The 19,327-nt window shown below is 41.8% G+C and overlaps 3 protein-coding genes across 5 annotated transcripts in view; 2 read left to right on the top strand and 1 right to left on the bottom strand.

Annotated features, from left to right (window-relative positions):
* The window catches only part of RAB27A (RAB27A, member RAS oncogene family), a 33,063-nt gene extending 18,930 nt beyond the window's left edge, over positions 1-14,133 (bottom strand). Inside the window, exons 1-2 of one of the 3 annotated variants that reach the window (XM_064668736.1) lie at positions 11,755-12,358; positions 1,231-1,348 (exon numbers count right to left, since the gene is read on the bottom strand). The gene's annotated coding sequence lies outside the window, so the exon portion shown is untranslated. Of the gene's footprint in view, positions 1-1,230; positions 1,349-11,754; positions 12,360-14,050 lie in introns of those variants that run through there. The other 2 variants (XM_064668738.1, XM_064668737.1) reach the window with 2 other exon arrangements.
* LOC135420847 (collagen, type I, alpha 1a-like) lies at positions 13,898-14,615 on the top strand. The gene is made up of 2 exons (XM_064668739.1): positions 13,898-14,249; positions 14,329-14,615. The coding sequence occupies exons 1-2, from the start codon at positions 13,898-13,900 to the stop codon at positions 14,613-14,615; spliced, it is 639 nt and encodes a 212-aa protein (XP_064524809.1).
* A 39-nt stretch (positions 14,616-14,654) lies between these two features.
* LOC135420843 (GPI mannosyltransferase 3-like) overlaps positions 14,655-19,327 on the top strand; it is a 7,950-nt gene continuing 3,277 nt past the window's right edge. Inside the window, exons 1-7 of the mRNA XM_064668731.1 lie at positions 14,655-14,840; positions 15,420-15,524; positions 15,673-15,803; positions 16,396-16,536; positions 16,940-16,991; positions 17,390-17,601; positions 18,527-18,591. Coding sequence (XP_064524801.1) covers positions 14,655-14,840; positions 15,420-15,524; positions 15,673-15,803; positions 16,396-16,536; positions 16,940-16,991; positions 17,390-17,601; positions 18,527-18,591 — 892 coding nt within the window. The remainder of the gene's footprint in view (positions 14,841-15,419; positions 15,525-15,672; positions 15,804-16,395; positions 16,537-16,939; positions 16,992-17,389; positions 17,602-18,526; positions 18,592-19,327) is intronic.

The following is a 19,327-nucleotide window of genomic DNA, read 5'->3' as shown; positions in this document are numbered from 1 at the left end:
ACATTTATGAATTTCTCACTTCTTCTCCATAGACAAAAGTCAACCGGTGATGATCAGGACTAGAAAACTCATCTTAAGATAATCTAGGGTAGACATCAATTAAAACCCTGGCAAAACCTTGTGACCTTCCCACAGAAGTTTCTGTTCTCTGAACAACTCCTTCTTGGTTATTTACAGTCTACAAAGACTGGACTTTTGGTCCATGATTAGAAAAATGCTGGCAAACACATGAGCCAGAAAGGATGCCTGATTACAAATTCATGCTTGGGGTGACAAGGAATGACTTAGTCAGATGGGTATGTACATTCTGAGTTTCTTCCAGAGGAGATACAAAACACAGTAATAACATCCCACCCTCATACTGTTTTTACCATAATTAATTTTAAGATTCAATTCATTACTATATGATTGAACATGGAATGTGAACTAGATGAGCTCTCATGGTTCCTTGCTGTTCAATTTCTTTTGCTAATTAAAAATAACAGACTGTGCAACACACCACTTTTATTCCTTTTATCATCCATTTAGTATACATGAGAACAAACATGTTGGTGCACAACCCAGTTAAAAAATCCACGATTCTAAAGGACTGGTTTATTGAGTATAATTTATCTTTAAATGCTGATGGGAACACAGCAAGAAATAGAGCGGGAAAAAAATTCAAGAACTACAACATTGAAAAATATTGCGTTACTTTGTTCAGTATTATGAATGTTACTTGCACAGCACACTTTACTATCAGAGGTCTAATTCCACCTTCTAACTGCAGAACAAGTTTGACTTAACACAGAACAAAATGTAGGCCAATGACTTGGGACCAGAATGGGCACCTTATGGCTACTCAATCCAGATACTGGTCACTGCAGTCATTTAATTTCATTAATAAACTTACCCTGGTTTGTCTTTAAATTTGATTGATTTTTCTGTGAAAAGCAATTACTAAATCCATACCAAAAAAAGCTGCAGTTTTGTCATTTAAAGCCAAAGCCTATGTATTCCATAAGCCAGTGTCCTCCCCAGCCGTAAGTTTACTTTTCCCTCTAGAACATGATGGTGCAGCAATGCTGAACTGTCTCTCGAAATCAAAGTAGTCCAGGCAGTTTGTTAAAGTACAGTGACATTGTTTCAAAGATCTTAATGGAGGAATAGCTGGCACACAACAGTCAGCTCAAGGAAAACAATGCAATAACTCTTATGAAAATGAATAAAAAAGAGAAAGTGTTTACATACCTATACTTAACAGCTGTGAACAGATCTGTAGTTTTCCAAGAGTGTTTCAGTGACAAGTTTCCTGACACAGCTCAGTTGTCTCGAATACCATAGTCATGCAAAAAGAGCCATTTCTCATCTACAGGTAGTATCAGCAGAGAAAGAAAACAAAACCAAAACAGTGTAGTTCAGACTAGTAGCTCTAACATTTGCACGGCTGTAGGAAGCTGCCAGCCCCACACAAGCACCCTCCCCACCTAATTACATTCAGCTGCTTGTCATGTGGTCTTGCTGACCGATCAAGTGATCTCTTTTCCTCCTTTTAAAACCAAGCAACGTAGCTAACTAGATCTCCCTAAACCAGGTAATACACATTGAACTTCTGCACAAACTACTGACCTTCCTCTTTCTTGTTGTAAGGAGAGGAAGTTGCAGTGTGTAATTGCAACTTTTTCTAAGCTTTCTATAAAAAAAAATAAAGTAAAATACAGCAAACGCAGTAGTCTACTATAATGAAACACAGTGAACACTGAAAGTTCCCCAAACTGGTTTTTTATCAGCCTGGTTTTATTTTACACCTTTACAGATAGCAGGAAAATTAGTGATAACAAAATTGGCATGGGCACCAGAGTGAGGACCATGTGAGAGGGAGCTGGAAGGATTTGAGAGGGCAGTGGCAGCAGGACTACAGGGCTTTGTAGGCCTCCATGTCCAGTCCTTTCTGCTGAACCACTTTGGATGGCAACAAGTTCCAACTAAAGACCAGAGCGATGATGTTGCCAGAAACTTTCTGGACCGTTCAGCTAAACAGGCAACAACCCTAAGAGACACATGCAGACGTTTTAAACATTTAAATAACTTTAAGAAAATAAAGTTATTGTTTTACATGAAAACCAATTCTTTCTCAACAGCAAGTCTGTTAACACAGGCCCCCAACAGGCAGGACTCACACATCTGGCCCCTTTACAACACTGGGGTCTGCACCAAAGCCCCCGCTGGATGGGGGGCCCTGTGCTGGGTCCAAGGGATGAGAGAGGACCTGCACAGCCACCTGCAGTCACCACAAGGCCTCGTCCCCCCTCACAGACACCCTGGACACTACAGGCACTCACAGCAGAGGATTGAAAGGTGCAAACAAAGAGAGTTTTGCACTCACCATGTAAGATTTAGCAGACAAGCCTGTACAGATGAGTCACCTTGCACAGCCCTTTCTCGTCTCATTTCTTTTCTCACGGTGCTTCAAGAGCAGCAAAGTAAGGAAATCAGGAAGGTTTCTAAGACTACTCTCCAGTCTTATAATTTAAGAAGTGCCACAGACAGCCTGCTACATTTAACATATCCTTAATGCATTCATCTACCAGTAACAAAGACAACTCCACAAGCTCCTTCATTCACTTGTTTCAATGCTCAACTATCTCGCCTCCTTTCATGTGAATCAAAGCAATTTTTTCTTGTCTTTTCCCTGGTGAACATCTCAGTTCTGTTACACAGAGCTGGAACACTTTTTCATGCCCTGCCTTAGTATTTTTCCAGAATTAACTAAAATCGATTTCTTTGACATTTAGTTACAGGTTGTAATTTTAAAAAGTCTAACCATCCTTGGCTCAATTCAATCTTCTATAAATTTCACCAGTTTTAGAAGAACATAGAAGTGCCTTTTCTTGCTTCCACATGCAGTAAGAAAAAAAAAATTGTGTTCAATTTTCAGCAACGTGCATATTTTTAAGCTTTAACTGCTTCCCTGATCAATACCAGCACATTTGCTTAACTGTGAAGAAATATTCAGACCACAAGCACCCTAGAATTTCTGCTAACTGCTCCAGAGTGCAGAAGGAGGAACAGGATAAGAAGTGTTGACAGACAAAGCAATAACTCTTCTGCCATGTTGCAAACAGCCCTGGGGGGTGACTACATATACTGTCTGTCTGGAAGTCTCAACCAGCAATGTAAATGCAGTTCAAACTCTTCCCCACGGAAAGATTTTTGCCATCTTTAATGGGAAAGCAGTTTATAAATCATAATTCATATAGCTCATAATCCCCAGATTTCAGATTTTTAAGGATGAAATGAGGCTGTTCAACTTTCCTCTTACCAACTTGGTGTAAAGAATATCAACTAATTTTCCCTTTTCCCTTCCAAGCAAGGGCTTTTTCCAAAACAGTAAGACTATGCTAGAAAGGTACAGCTGAAATAAATCTTCTCTTTTGAGGGTGAAGTTACATTGATTTGAAACTACAGAGTTACTACCAAAACACAGGGTCTCAGTTTATAACCTGGGAGGACATCAGTGCTGGGTTACATATAGTCTCTGTTTTCAAACTAACACTTTTGCAGCTTCTCAGCAAATGCTGCGGGAGCAGCTGAGCCAACCCTGCAGTGGTGGCAGGAAGCACACCCAAACCTACAGCAGCTGGAACAGGAACCACTGCAGCCAGCCCAAGGTGAGCCTTCCTCTCACTGCTCCCCGAACCTTAGGGGGGTTAGAAGACCTTGGACATCTTCTTCATTTATGCTAGGGATCAAAATTACACCAGTAAAGTCCTGAAACTGTGAAATGTATTTTGAAGCCGCAGCTCTACAAAGGAACAGCCACCTATTTAGTTACTAAATCTTCCCAACGGTTTTACAAGCAAGTTTTATGAACAGGTTGTATGAACAAGGTGATCTGAATGCATGGAATTTATGGTCTACTTGTAAAAATTTTCTATGCTATACAAGCCTAGGAACTTAGGAGGAAATTTGAGGAGTTAAACACAATGAACAGTGTGGAGTATTCTTTGTTACAAGCGTCAGAATATTTGCCTTCATACATTCCATGCTCTTGAGAAAAACTGCAGGTGTCCAAACTATCCTGTAGCAGGTGTTTCCTCTAGAAAATGCTGGATTGTTACCTGTCTGCAGAAATTAAGAGATCTGCCACTGGAGAAAGAAATAGGGGCAGAATTAGATCCATTAATAGCCCATTTCAAATAATACTACAGAACACATCTCTGTTTTCAAAGCCAAAAGCTGTGGCTAACCTCAATGCCAAGTGCCTCTGCTCTCCTCACTCCCCAGTTACCCAACTCTGGTGGAGGTCTCCTCTTCAGCACTCTGACCAGGTAATGGTTTTTTCCAACACACACTAAAAACTCACTATGCTTTTACCAACATCTATAGTTTTCACATGTGCATTCTTTAGATGAGCTACAAGTCTATGGAATAAAAACCAATCAAAAGGCAGCAAAGGGTAATTTTATTTGTTGGCATCCACAAATCTGATCTGTGCCACAAAACCTCTATTGGCGATCAAAGAGGAAACTTTAAAAATGCAAGAGGGGGGGAAACAGCCACTGGGACATATATGACAGCCAGAGCACAGAAAAATACCCTACAAAATACAAAAAGAAGCAATGAGAAAAAAGTAAATAGGAAAAATATGAATGTATTAATTGGTACAACTGTAAAACAGAATTATAGTTGTTCCCTTGAAGTTTGCTACGTACTGCTACAGGAGTCTATAAATACAGTAACAAGTCCATACCTCAAGACCTGAAAGACTAAAAAGATCCTAAAGGAGGAGACAAAATCCTCTACATGGAATTTTTCTTATGCTTTCCCCTCACCAATATCCTTCCAGGAAAAAAAAAAGAACGAAAAGACAACCCACACTCAGAAGATCAACTTTCACACCAGAATTGTAATAGCTGATCTTTGCTAGAACCAAATCATGAAATATCCCTTCAGTGATTAAAATGAAAGGTCAGACAGGCCTTCCTGCTACCCGAAAGTCACATCTGCTAAATATTTACTAACACTATAGATTAAAATAAAGCTTCCATGTTTTGTTCTTTCAGCTGTAAGCCAATCTAGGCAATTTCTAGTAATGGTGACAGAGCTTCCTTTTAGCATTTCAAGAGATAAAGCATTGGTCCATAAGATGCTACACCACCAATAAATGGTGAAAAAAAGCTTATTTAAAATGTGCATGAACAAACATGATTATTCATTCTGACTGAAATGAAAAAATTTGATCCTTTTGCATGTAGGAAACGACATCTTGGCAACACTCACACTATTCAAATTACATAATCTGTACTAAAAAGAGGAGTATTTAACCTAAAGATGGATGAATTACTAGACATGCTACAGCTCCTCTGTGAGATTCACATCAGTTCACATTTCGTAAGATTTGTGAAGTGGGTGCCTGACTGCATGAAGAGAACACCTAGAACAGCACTGCCTGCTGTTTGGGTAAGAAGCTGTAAAAACATGCTAATAATCTGATGTCTCTATCTTCACTCTGAAGAGCTACAGATCTCATTTTAGATCAGTGATCTTTATCTACTTAAAAGGGTTGATGAGTAAGTGTATTTTTTTAATTAGAAAACATAGGAGTTTTACAGGAAGCTGCTCTACCAATTTAAAGGAACAAGTGCACTACAGCTTCCTTAGAAATGATTTTCACTGCTTTACACTCCTGTAATAAATACAGTTTTGAAAGTTTCTTTCATATTTTTATTCATGCTTAAGCCTAATTAATATGTGTTTTTTCTTGGCATTATCTGATCCCACATATTACTGCCAAGTGAAAGACACTGCTTTTTAAAACTCATCTCAGCAGAGCTGGGTTTTCTTTCCAGTACAAGAAGACCCTGTTCACATCTTTTGTAAATCTACTTATTAGGGCAAGTGGTCCTTCCTTCTCCTCATAAGTTGACAACAGTGGTTTTTTACCACTACAAATTTGGAGGAGGAAAAATGGAAAGGCTTGTTATGTGCACTATGTGACAGACAGAGAAGTCTGCTGCTTCTGAGCTACAGCAAAGTATTGCTTTTCTCTATATTATTGTTTGATCTTCCATGCAATGAAGCACATGAAACTTAACTAAACACCTGTGATACATATTTTTCTCTACCATTTCTTAAATCATGAGCATCATCAACATTAGATCTCTTTCATTTTCCCATTTATATAGTGCCTCCCTAGGTGAACTAACCTGACTGGTTGATCTGCCTTCCTTCAGGGTGTGCAGGAGGAATGGGTGGGCTTGTAGATGTGGTGATTCTGGAGTACATTACAAAAGTAGGTCTTTGAGTCCCACTGGCCCTGTTCCTGTCCCTGTGTGATTCTCAATTACTAAAAATGTTACTGCTCCCATTCTTCAAGATCCCTCAGGACGCTAGTCTGGAGAAAAATTCCCTAAGGCTCAACACACCACACTGGAGATTATGAATGCAATAAGGACTTCTTGGAGCAAAGCTCCAAATTTGCAATGCAAAAACCAAAGCTGGAATGAGGACATGCCTCTTAGCCTGGTTTCTGAAGGAAACAAAGTTTATTACAGAGGGGCAGAGACATTGAATTTCTGTTATTTCTGCCTTCTCCCCAACATTTGAATCTGCTGATCACTTAATGCTCCTTTACAGAGGGGAAGAAGCCACAAAGATATGTACTTCCTACACATGTTGTGAAAAATTGGCAGCTGAATAAAGGAAAGAGTCAGATGTCTGCCTCTCCTGAAACCTGGCACTACAGCTTTCCAGTTCTGGAAGGGGCACCCACCAGCAGGCCAAGTTGTACGTGCTGCAGCACATACTGGGACAGTCATTCAATTTTACATTTACTTTCAAGTTGGATTTAAAGACATTTCCTATTTAAAAGCAAATGAAATTTAAGCACATCTATTACTAAGAGTGAATAGAATAAAAAGTAGTTGAGTTTTACTGTATTAGCAGTTCAAATCTGGGGGGGTTGATCTTGTGTTTTAAAACCTACTAAAAAGCATGATTCTACTTTTGCAGCCAGTTCTTTTCACAAGCCTTCCAAAGCCTGCTCTGCAGCCCCTACTGACACACAGCGGGATCTCAGGCCCTGTCCTGGGCATTGGGGGCTATATCCAAACTGACAGTTCTAGAAAACTATCAAATAAAGATTTATAGTCACCTCTTCTAGTTCATAGATAAAGAACATAAAAAAATACTACTTTAACAACTCCAATTTAGGGCTACATTTATCCAAACTAAAATTATGAGAATGTTGCTATCAAATTCAGAAGAAATACAATCAAATCAGACAGTACTATCTTCAAACTTGGTTGACACCATCTCTGTACAGAGATGTCTATCCTGACACCATTCCAGTGCAAGAAAAAATATGGAAAAATTAAGTATAGTCAGTTAATTCATGCCCCAACAGAAAAGACCTGTCAAGTTGAATCACTGTTAGAGGAGAAAGTCAGTGGAGCATGTACACAGGATCTGAAAGTGCTGGATGAGAAACACTTTGCTGGAAATGGATGATACCAGCAGGGCTAGAACATAACCTCACACCTGTATGTTGGGTCATATTCAGCCATGCATAAAGTTTGGTTTGGAACAAAACAACCAGGAGGAGAAGAATTATGATTAACCTTTGCAATCAAAAAAAAAACCAAACCACCACAAAAAGACCCCAATTATCCTACTTTTTGCTATAATCCACATTCTAAATGTTAGCTAGGCTTCAAAGTAGACTTGGAAAGCACCAACCATTGGCAATTAGCAGCAATTCATCCCATGCAAACCTCTCACAAAACAGTTTCACAGCACGAGCAACTCCTAAAATTACTAGCTTTGAGTGATATCCTGAAATTTTCAAAATCCACCATACTCTGTGACAGTCATGCAATTACCAGCAGGGATTATACCAGCAAGACTGGCAGAGACACACTAGAAAAACAGAAACCTTGCATTTTTTAATCATAAAAAGGAATCAGTTTTTCTTTTCCTCCTACCCAACATACATGCATTATTAGTCTTTATCACTAAGAGCAGCCTTCGGTCTAGTCCAAATATTCCCGTTCTCCAAGGATGTTACTGGAAAGAATTGTTTTCTTCCTTTCAGTCCACAGAGCAACTGTTTTCCTTACAGCTCTTTGAATGATAAGAGACCAAATGAACTATCCCACAGTTATGAAAATAATGAGCTAGGCCTTCAGAGCGAGACTGGGTTGACTTTGGAGAGCACATGCTGTTCCCTTTCATGGCTGTACAGCAGCTCCTGGGACAGCACCACCACTTTGAAGTGTTTAATTAGAAATGGGAGGATGCCTTTAAAGCAACAATACTTCTCACAAGAGAAGCTTCATCACCTTCTAACCACACATGCTTAATAAAAGTACTGTAAAAATAGTGTATCAATGGTTTTCAGCTTTGTTTTGCATTCTGCTCTTTCTAATTCAAACCAGAAAGGGCCTTACCTACCCTTTCCAACAAAATAAGCTGGTCTAATAAAAGACATTACTTCCACCCATGGAGCTCATTTTACCTGAAACTAAGTATTACTCAAGATTTAGAGGTTTTATCTGTTTTGCTATTTATTCCTTTACCCTGTCATCACCTTTTAAACTGACAGCTGTACACAGCTGTAAAACTGCAATGACAAACTCCAAAGTTAGTCTGGAATCAGCTACTTGGTCTTTATAGCAGTGTCCTTAAACCCATCCAGTGTTTATTTGCATATAAAATATTTCAGCTATGTATACTCCTTACAGTCTTCAGGTTCACATATTGCCTTTACACAAAGAATTACTGCAGAAGTGTAGCATTGTTTTTAAAATACTATTTGCAAGTGCCCATAAATTTGGCTTTTAATTTAAAAACACTGCTCACATATATACCAACTTCTCTTGTCCACTGCAAACCACAGCTTTCTAGAAAAGCTGTATTCCTCCTGCTAAGTTTGCATCTTCATTGCTGCTTCCTGCCCCTTTGCTGCCTTAGTAACAGTCTTCACATTGTCTTCCAGAAGTGCCTTTTTCTAACATGCTTTATATTTACCCATTTCACATCAGTGAATGTATCAGACAAAAAGAAAGGGAACAGCTATGGGAAATGGGTTTGGAAACTCGGGAAATAGCAATGCACTGGTTTACACTTTGATATTATCTTCAGAGTCATAAAAGCAAGGACCTTTTTTTCCTGTAGTAGTTTAAAATATGAAGAACTTGTTAGGTGAGCTCCAAAGTGCTGGCCAGTCTGTGAAAAGGATTCCACCACCTGGTACTATGCAAAACTGTCACATATACCAGAGCATTTTCAACCCCTTGAAGCCACATCAACATCACAGGAAAAAATTATGCAGCTTATATGTCATATTTTAATCTATATGCCATAATTTAATCTTCAAAGCTTATTAGATTGGAAAATAAATCACAGGCACTGAGACTACTTATTACAACAATCAAAAGTAAATTCTGCTGTATTATGTATGATAACTAAACAATATAAGGATGTTCCAGGAAAGAAAGTCAAGTCTAGGACTATGGTTTTACCTCCACTGAAGATAAAAGGGTAAGATCTCAGCTGATTTAATGCAATTCAAGTTAGTCCTGCCTTCTGACAGGGATGCAGTTCTGATTAAGAGGAGGAACAAAAGAAACGAGGAAAAGCAATCTCATAACCAGATGCTATTCCCAGAGAAAACTGGTTGGGAATATATTTGTATAAATAGAAAAAAAATGTGTTTCTGCTATAAAAAGCTGCCTTTTAGGTAAGGATTTCTCAAACCATGCTGTACTTAAACAACATTTTAGCCATGTTTGATGCCAATGCTGTAAACATGATTGTATCTGCAGCATGAGTGGTATCTGCAAGGCAAGAGGAGCGAAAGGGACTTCCTGAGCACTGCACATGCCCAGCCCAGCACATGGTTTGCTATAAATATCTAAGTAACCCTCTGCAGGGCCAGATCATGCATGTACAATAATGCAGCTTTAATAGAGAAGGGAACATTTGATGATTAACTATTTAAATCATGCATTTAATACATTTTAAATGCAACTTAATTATTGGCTGAGACATCAGCAGGGGAAAAAGAGTTGTCATTCTTTATAGTCCATCTCTATTGCCAATTTTGTCTGTTTTTAAATTAAAGACTAACTACCCCTCTGTTGACTATGACCAACTGCTTTTAGTAATGGTGTTGATCTGCACCAGCACAGCAGATACCTGGCAGTAACAGAACAACCAAGAATTCAAAGGCACACAAGGATTACTGCTTTTAATACTTGTTTCTGTAAAAGCCAAAAGCTACTTAAAAATTCTTTTATCTCAACTTATCTTCTTTTTGAAAGAAAAGGAAATGTGTAGCCAAGTGATAAAATAATGTGTTCCCATGTTTAGTGATAGTAGGAAAACAAACTTACAGTCTGGTTTTAGATATCTGCGTGCTGATGAGAAATTTAATTAACCGTAAAAATAAAACAGTGCAAGTTGTAGCACACCCCCTCTCCCAAACTCCTTTGTGCAAGAGATTAAGTAGATGTAAAATCAGAACCCTGAACAAGAAACACAGGAACATGCTGTTCTTTTATCCATCATTTTAACCATGCTTTTGAGACATCCATTTAGCATCACAAATACTACTCCTATATTTACATATCAACATTTGAAATGCATATTGTACTATGTGCTTTTCCCTGGCTGGGAAATTCTTGGAACAGTCACAGAAGTAAAGTCTATGAAGAGAAAGAAGGGCTGAGTGGAGATGTCTACCTAAGATTAAATTTCCAAGAAAAGGCAGCAAGAATAAATGTTGTAGAGTTTTGATAAAAAAATTAAGTATAGAAAAACATCACCTTGCCAGTAACACCTAGCAGAACTCCTAACTCAAAACATGTCCATATGTTTTCCTGATGAAAAACACATAAGCACTAACCATTAGGGAAAGTGTTTGAGGACCAGAAAGCTCAAAATATTCCTGATGCATCTCCAAGAAGTGATAAAAATTGAGTGGTTTTGACAGTTCTAGGCATGTCCTTTATATTTTGCTACCACCATAAAAAAATACCTCTTATATATTACTGTACTCTAGTTACTTACAGAGCTAGAAAAAACAATATGCTTTTCTGATGGACTTAGTTTTCTTTAGATCCAAGATCATCAAAGCCTTAGTTTAGCCAAAGCATTGCAAATCAGGCTGAGGAGACCTTCTGGACCTTCCCAGCAAGCAGCCTGTCACACAAACATGCAGTGTTCAGAAAGAAGCAACAGATCTGCTGATACTCAAATATAAGATTTAAGTTCTGGCTAAGCAAATAAAGCACACTGCTTCCTCAACGACTTACCATTTTTAAAGCCTTTTTTTTTTTCAAATTTAAATCAGACATGCCATCCAGTTCTCTTTTGTGAAAAAAGAAACGCACGTCGGTAGCAGGGGGAAACTTGCAGGTCCTACAGCTGCTACAGGCGAAGGCCTGAGAGGGATTAGTGTCATCGCGTTCACGGCAGCAGCTGTGAAGCTCAGCACATGCGGGGCAGTCGAAAGGCCGAGGCTTCAGCCGTTTCCCTTTTAGCTCACGATTTTATCTCCCTTTGTTAAAGCCCCCCCGGGGCGCTGCTTTGAAGGAGCGGGATGTGGAGCGGGGCTGGGCGGTGGGGCAGCCCCACGGAGGCCCGGTGCTCCGAGTTCCCTACCCCGACCCCCCATCCCCAGACCCCTATTTTTAACCCCTCTCAGCGGAGCCGCCCCCCTGCAGCCCCCGACCCCCTCCCTGCTCCCTGCGCTGCCTCCTCCCCGCTCACCTCCCCCGGCCGCCGGGGCTCCCGCAGCGCCGCGTCCGCCGCACCTGCCCCTTTTCGGGCTGCAACCGTGTCTTTTCCGTCAAGGCAACATCACTTCCCGTAAGGCCCGAGGTAGGGGCGGGCGGGGGCCGGGCAGCACCGCCCCGGCGTGTCCCGGCCCCGCTCCCCCCGCCGCGGGCACCTGGGCGGGCGCGGCCCCCGGGGCAGAGCCGGCGATGCTCGTCTGTCATTAACCGGGCTGGCCGCTCAGCCCTTCCCCTCCGCCTCGCTTTTCTGGAAGATCTTGCGCCGTTTTAATAAAAATTCATGAGAGGCAAAGCAGGTTTTAGAGAGAAAATGCGCGGTGCCTGGTTAATGCCCACCACTGCGGGTTTAGTGAGTTTTTCCTGCCGCCTGCTGGCTGCCTGTCTGGCAAGAGTCCTCTCCGCTCTCTTTAAATCCAGCAGTCTCAAGAATCCAGCAAGCACAGTCTTAAGCTCAGTTGCATCAATAACCCTTTCCATCTGCACCAGATACCCTCTTTCCTAAGCCTTTTCAAAATCAATTGCCACCTTTATGGACAATTCCAGCAATTATACTTACAAAAAAAGTGCCGACTAGACTTGAGTTACACCTCTTCAAAATAACCTTTTCAATATACAGTAGTATTGTAAACAAAGGAAGCTGCTGGACTCACTGCAGTAGTATTTGCACAGAACTTTTGTGGCATTTCTGCATAGAATCATGGAATGGTTTGGGTTGGAAAGGACTTTAAAGACCATCTTTTTCCAAACACCCCCCACCATGGGCAGACATCTTTTACTAGACCAGGTTGCTCCCAAGCCCCATCCAACCTGGCCTTGAACACCTTCAGGGATGGGGCATCCACAGCTTCTCTGGGCAACTGTGCCAGGGCCTCACCACCCTCGCTGTAAAAAATTTCTTCCTAATATCTAATCTAAACCTGCCCTCTCCCAGTTTAAAGCCACTACCTGTGTAATGTCATGTCCAATCTAAAATTACTGCACTCAGCTGCACCTCCCAGTCCACCTTCTACCGCTGTCCTCTCATCTCAGCTTCCATAAAGTCTATCCACTGCATCTCGCTATCACATCGTTCTTGACTTAAAATAAAAAGACATCCAAGGAAAGGATTTCTTCCCTCATGCTGTCCAAACAAGATTCTGTGTTAAAACCAAAACCTGACAGAAGTTTGTCCCAAGAACAGCTTGTTTTGATTTCTTTTTAGATTTATTGAAGTTTTGACATATCTACTGATCTACTTTCCCTGAGTCTCAGATTCTGTTCTGTCAGACCTATTGCAAGAGTCATACTATCCTTCTGAGCTACATGCTGAGGCTCTTCTCCAAGTATAACCTGTTTTTCGGGCAGACATCTGTTAAACAGCCAATGTAGCCTCATTGTCAGGAATTAAAGAAGTGTATGTGCACGTGTGGTACACGTGTGTATTTACATACAGACAGGTATGACTATAAGCTAAGGACAACAACGTTGGGTGCAGTTCCTTTCCCAGCCATGCCCACAACTGCATTCCCAGCTGACATATTAAGAACTGAAACCGTGAGAAGCAGATAAAGATGGTATTTATCACTTGAAGAGTCAAATCAGAGGCAATTCAAGAAAACCTATGAAATGTAACTGTACAACAATGCCTTTCTTTTTCCAGTTCCCTGCAGCTACTATATTAACTTAGACGTGAGGACATACTTTCAGACATTCATAACTTTATACACGTCAACATTCACGGGCCAACACGTCCTTAAGGCTGGTACCAAACACACATGGACGCGGGTACAGGTTCAGCAGGCGGATGGCTCCATGCGGGGCCGGGCTGCAGCGGCGCTCGGGAGGGACAGTCCCCGGCAGGCGACGGTCGCGGTGACTCCGTTCCCGGCTCCATCTCCATCGGCGGGCGGCGCTGGGGCTGCGAGGCGGGACCCGGACACGGCGCCAGGGGGGCGCTGCGGCTCACACGGCCCCCTCAGGGCCTCTTGCCAGCCGTGGCTGCCGGCGGCGGCCCCGCGGTGCCCTCGGGCGTGTGCGGGCCCGGGGGCGGCTGGAAGAGCGGGCCGTAGATGTAGAGCCCGCTGGCCACGCCGAGCGCCACGGCCACGGCCACGTGCTGCGGCGGCAGCCGCCCCCACATGGCCCGGCGGTGCTCACGGACGCGCTGCCGGGGCGCCGCGGCGGCTCCTCCGGCCCGGGGACCGCGGGGACAGCGGGGAGCGCGGGGACAGCGAGCGGGCACGGGCAGCTCCGCCCCGGCACGGACACACACGGCGGCCCGCGGCCCTCACCTGAACAGCGGGACACCTCGGAGCGCCGGCCCCGCCGCCTGCGGTGACCGGACGGAAGTGGCGGCGCTGTCCCGCCCCCGGGTCGCGCATGCCCCGCGGAGCGAGGCTCCCGCCCCGATGCCGGAGGCGGTGCGGCTCCGCAAGCGCCGCTCGGTGCTGTACGGCTCCCCCGGCGGGGCCGCCGCGCAGCGAGGCGCCGGTAAGCGGGGCCGGGCCGGGCGGGGAGGGACGGGGCGCGGCCCCGGAGGGACCCGTGACGGATCAGCCTCTCCCCGCAGGTGTCGCCGCGCCCGCACCGCTGCTGGCGCTCGCCGTGGCGCTACGGGCGCTCAACTGCGTCCTCGTCCGGACCAGCTTCGTCCCGGACGAGTACTGGCAGTCGCTGGAGGTGGCGCATCACATGGTCTTCAAATATCCTTCGCGGGCCGCGGCCTCCGCGCTCCCGGCATCGTTCCCCGCGGGACGGAGGGGACGCGGCCCCCGCGGTGCTGGGAGCGGGGGAGAGCTCGGGGACAGGTTTCCAGGCTCGGGGACAGGTTTCCGCGGCAGTGAAGTGTTGGCTTGACCAGCAGTAAATACCCCACCGCTTCTGGCCCGAAACGAAATGTCTCGACCGGGACAGCTCGAGGGAAGCTTTTCGTTTCAATTGTTCGTGATCCTTAATATTCATAATTATGGTTACCTGACTTGGGAATGGGCAAATAGCTTAAGGGGTTACACGTACCCTCTGATCTTTGCAAGCATTTACAAAGCGTTACAGCTGCTGGGCAAGGATGATGTGCAGCTGCTGGTGAGTAAAAGCATTGCATTTAAACACAGAGTATTTTTATCATTGTCCAGGTGAAATGCAGAGCCTTGAATCTGGCAACTAGAGATGAATGAGCACGTGTTTCCCGTGGAGGCAGAACTCACTCATAGATCCCCAGTCACAGCACTGATGCCTGCGACTGCAGAGGATTATTCTTGGCCTCCATCAATCTCCTGGAGTTTCAGACTGATAGGGTTTGCCACTGCATCATAATTGCTCAGTGGTTCAGTTTGCCTAAGCATTTAACAATATATATTTGTACTAAACTCCCTAACAACAACTAACCAATACCAGCCCCTTTGGTTTCTATTGGAGATGAATGGCAAAGAATTCTACTTTCCATCTCTGAATGTTTTCAGTTGAACTTCAGATATTCTCTGTTTTGGTAGAAATACTAGTCCTACCCAAGGACCCTTTCTTTTTAAAAATCATAAAAATCTAGAGAGAATATTCACTAATCACTATTTTCATACCTGAACAGTTGTTCACTAATTCAGTAGTCCTCTCTTAAAACTTGGAATTTAACTTGGTTTGTTGAGAGTTTTCTCTCTGCTTACACAGATCTGGGTCCCTAGGCTTGCTCAGGCAGTGCTGGCTGCTTTTGCTGATGTGAAGCTTTACTCGTTAGTACAACACCTTGAAAATGCAGAAACAGCAAAGTGTGTGGTGAGTCACAGCCTTTAACGAAATATGCATGTTAATAAACACTGGTTTTGCAATGTAAACAACAGCAAAGTGATAAGTCATACCTTGAAGAATTACCACCTTCATTTAGGTGAACTTGTTTTAACATGTTGTTCATAATTATTTCCAGTTCTTCTGCCAACTGTGTTCCTGGTTTACATGGTATTCCTGTACCAGAACTCTCACAAACACCATGGAAACTATTCTTACCATTTTTGCTCTTTCATACTATCCAATAAAAGGTTCCAAGATGGGAAACAGGTGAGAAACTTTCTCCTAACATTACTGATCAATTTTGGCTTGGGATGATATTGTTTAAAATGCTAACTTTTATCTTAAAATCTAAAGCAACCAAAGCCACCTCATTCACGTAGCAGGAGCCCTAGCTCATGGAAGGAACATTACAGTATTTCCTCCAAAGATTTTTTTGAGGTCATGTTATAGCTTGTATGTAAAATTAACTATTCCCCAGTTTCCTTATGCAAAGTATGACTTCATGGGAAGCTTTATTTTAAACAACTGGAATATGAGGTAACTTGGGAAAAGATAACAAAAGCTTTGTTGGGGTTCAGATATAGATGAATGTGTGGTCACAACTTTCTTTACCAGCCATCTGTTTTAAAGCAAGTATGTGCTTCTAATTAGCAGCTCCATTGCTAATAAAGCAATTCTATAGTTCTAGCCTTCCAAGTAAAACTGAGTATATGCACTGAGAGAATCAAAGTTAACCATAGTATGAAACCCTTTTGGCCAGAGACATGACAGTATTTCAGTTGTTGAAATGTCACTGTCTGTAAAAGAATTGACCAAACCTTTTGCCAAGCTTCTGGGTTTTTTATGTTCTTCCTTCTAGTTGCAAATATTTAGCTTTGGTAGCACTTGCAATTGTTATTCGTCCCACTGCTGTTATCCCGTGGATGCCTTTGGTCTTCAGTCATTTTTTGCAAGAACAGAGGAAAGCAGACCTTATCCTAAAAAACTGCATTCCAGTTGGGTAAGTTCTTTCTGAATTTAAACTGTGACTCTGCACAGCTACATTTTAAGATTGGTTTTACCACTGCAAAGGCAGACAACCCCAAAAAGCTGATTCCATCTAAAAAAACAAGGGAACAAACAGCATCTTTTTGCAAAAGAAGGGGCATGTTTCCTTTAAGTTGATTTATATTCTGCAAAATAGCACTAGGAAAGATTTCATGAGGGTGAGACAATGAACAGCACTCCACCTTAATCTGGGATTGTGCCAAGGATACTGGGTGATAACAAGTAGCCCCTGTAAAATGGCCACGAGTATGGACAATCTCAAAAATATCAGGAAGCAGGGAGTTTTGACAACTATCTGGAGAAGATACAAAAGCAATTCAGGCAATATCAGTGCAACGAACTTTCCATTTTTGCAGATTGGTCACAGTAGGAACCTCTTTAATAATTGACCGTGTGTTTTTTGGTGAGGTAAGCTGTTTTAAACTTGACTTATAAGAAGAAGGCTGGGGTTTAGTATTTTAACATTAATGGATGTTTCAGACTCTCTGACTTGTTTCTGTGACAGTGTCTGCCCTCTGATTTCTACATATATCCTAAGCCACAAACCCTTAAACACGGACTTCGCAGTTATTTCAAATGATGGACTGTTACATAAAATCAGTATGTTCAGCTATCAAGAGTTACCAACAAACTTACACACTTCTGTGTTTAATTGCTGAATATAGGAAGTCCATGATGAGTCTTAAGAGGAAAAAAAAAACCCCAAAGTGTGAATGAAAACATTGTATCATTTAAGACCAGTGTAATTCAATGTAGCTGTTGGTTTTGACTTTGGATTTGTATTTAACTCTCCCCCCGTCTCCCAGTGGGTACTGGTTCAGCTGAACTTCTTGAAATTCAACGTGCTGCAGAATTTAGGAACATTTTATGGATCTCATCCTTGGCACTGGTACTTCACTCAGGGACTACCAGTCATCCTGGGTGCCCACCTGCCTTTCTTTATTCATGGCTGTGTGCTGGCACCAAAAAGATACCGCATCTTTCTAACGGCTGTGATCTGGACAGTGGTGGTGTACAGGTAATTTCTCCTAAATGAAACTACTACCTCTTACTGGTTGTGTTCTTTTGAAGGGTCAAGTCCTCTCCAGAACAAATAAGCATAGTATTTGGGTTAAGTGATAGAAACTAAACTATTCAAACACTCCAAGAAATGCAGTCAATTATAGAACAATTCCTAGAATTTTATGTAATGGTACTTGTTGTACAGTTACTAAACATGTGTTTTTAGAATTGATTAGACCCTTAAAGAATAAAATAATTCAGCATGAACTGCAATGAAAAATGAAAGAGAAAAAAACCCAAACCAACACTCAATCACCTAGCAGGTGTTTAAGCAACAGCAGAACCAATTAGGATACTGTGTTTACTAGATGTCTGTTAATGAAAACACCATTTCATTGGCTGTTTAGTACATCTCCAATAAGATAAGAGGTTCTTAGGCCTCTAAAACTTACTCCATTCCCAAGTCTACACACAGCTCTTGACTATCATAAGGCATGCCTTATGTATTTCTCATCTTAAGCTGAGAAATAGAAGGTAAGCTTTTTCTAAAGCATCAGAATTAGCTGTAGATTAAACAAGAGAGACACTTTCAGACAAGAAAAAATAGAGTAAATAAATACTAAACAATAAATGGTATTAGACTACAGTAGTAACAGGATGCAGCAAAATAGTAGCAAGACCAGAAATGCCATTTCTTCTTACATTCCAGCTCAAAACTGGATGTAGCTCTGTTGGGTTTAGGACTTTTTAACCTCCCTTAGTCTTGTAAGAACCTGTTTGGTTCCCATGATACAAGTTTTGCAATAATCCCCAAAAGCTGACATGGGAAATTGTGTAAAGTTGTATTAGCAGAGGTGACTGTTACTTCCTAGATACAAATGTGCACTTAGAGAACTGATGCATTTAAGGTTCTTGATGTAGTACTGTATGTTTTATTCCAGCACACTGAGCCACAAGGAATTCAGGTTCATCTATCCAGTACTGCCATTCTGCATGTTTTTTTGTGGTAAGCATTGGTTTCAAATGTCTTGCAACCTTACCTGTATACAATTTTTACCCAAAGAGAGACCATTAACAGTCAATGTAGGTATTTGAGAAAGGATTCTTAGAACTAGCCTAACCTTTTCTTACAGCTAGCAAAAAAGAGGGGGGGGAAAGATGAGGAAGAGCAATAACACAGGTGGAGAATCCTTAGCATGGATAAAAGTACTGCCTGCAAAAATATGACAGTTGTGACAGTGACTCCTAACTTTTCAGCACTACCTTATAGTGAAATCTTGTTCCTTGGCTCCTTTGTAGTATTTTTCCACACAGTTCTTTCCAATATGCCTGAGAAATGCCTTTAATTATGCAACAAAAAAATTAAAATACTAAAAAAGTAAAATAACTCTTTTCTAGATTCAGATGTTACAAAGGAAAGATTAAAACTTCTGGAACATGAAGATGTATAGCTTTGGTTCAAATACAAGTTCAAAACTGATGAATCGCTGAACACTAATTTTCTTTAACCTGTTTTGCTATTCTAAACAAAAGTAAATCTTATTTCAATAATTTTGCTCTCTGCTGAGATCAAATATGTAATAAGTCTTGTCTTAGTTCAAGAGCAGCAAGATGAACCTGTTCTACTTCACATGCAGAACAATTCCAATCAAACCACTATTTATTGTTAATATCCCTCAACCTTCATGTCTGCAAGGGTCTTGATACAATTTATTTAGAACTCCTTATCATGTTTGGATACT

Source organism: Pseudopipra pipra, chromosome 12 (genome assembly GCF_036250125.1).
Source record: "Pseudopipra pipra isolate bDixPip1 chromosome 12, bDixPip1.hap1, whole genome shotgun sequence".
NCBI lineage: Eukaryota > Metazoa > Chordata > Aves > Passeriformes > Pipridae > Pseudopipra > Pseudopipra pipra.
The sequence above is the reverse complement of the archived record's forward strand: the minus strand, read 5'-3'. Positions and strand labels throughout refer to the sequence as shown.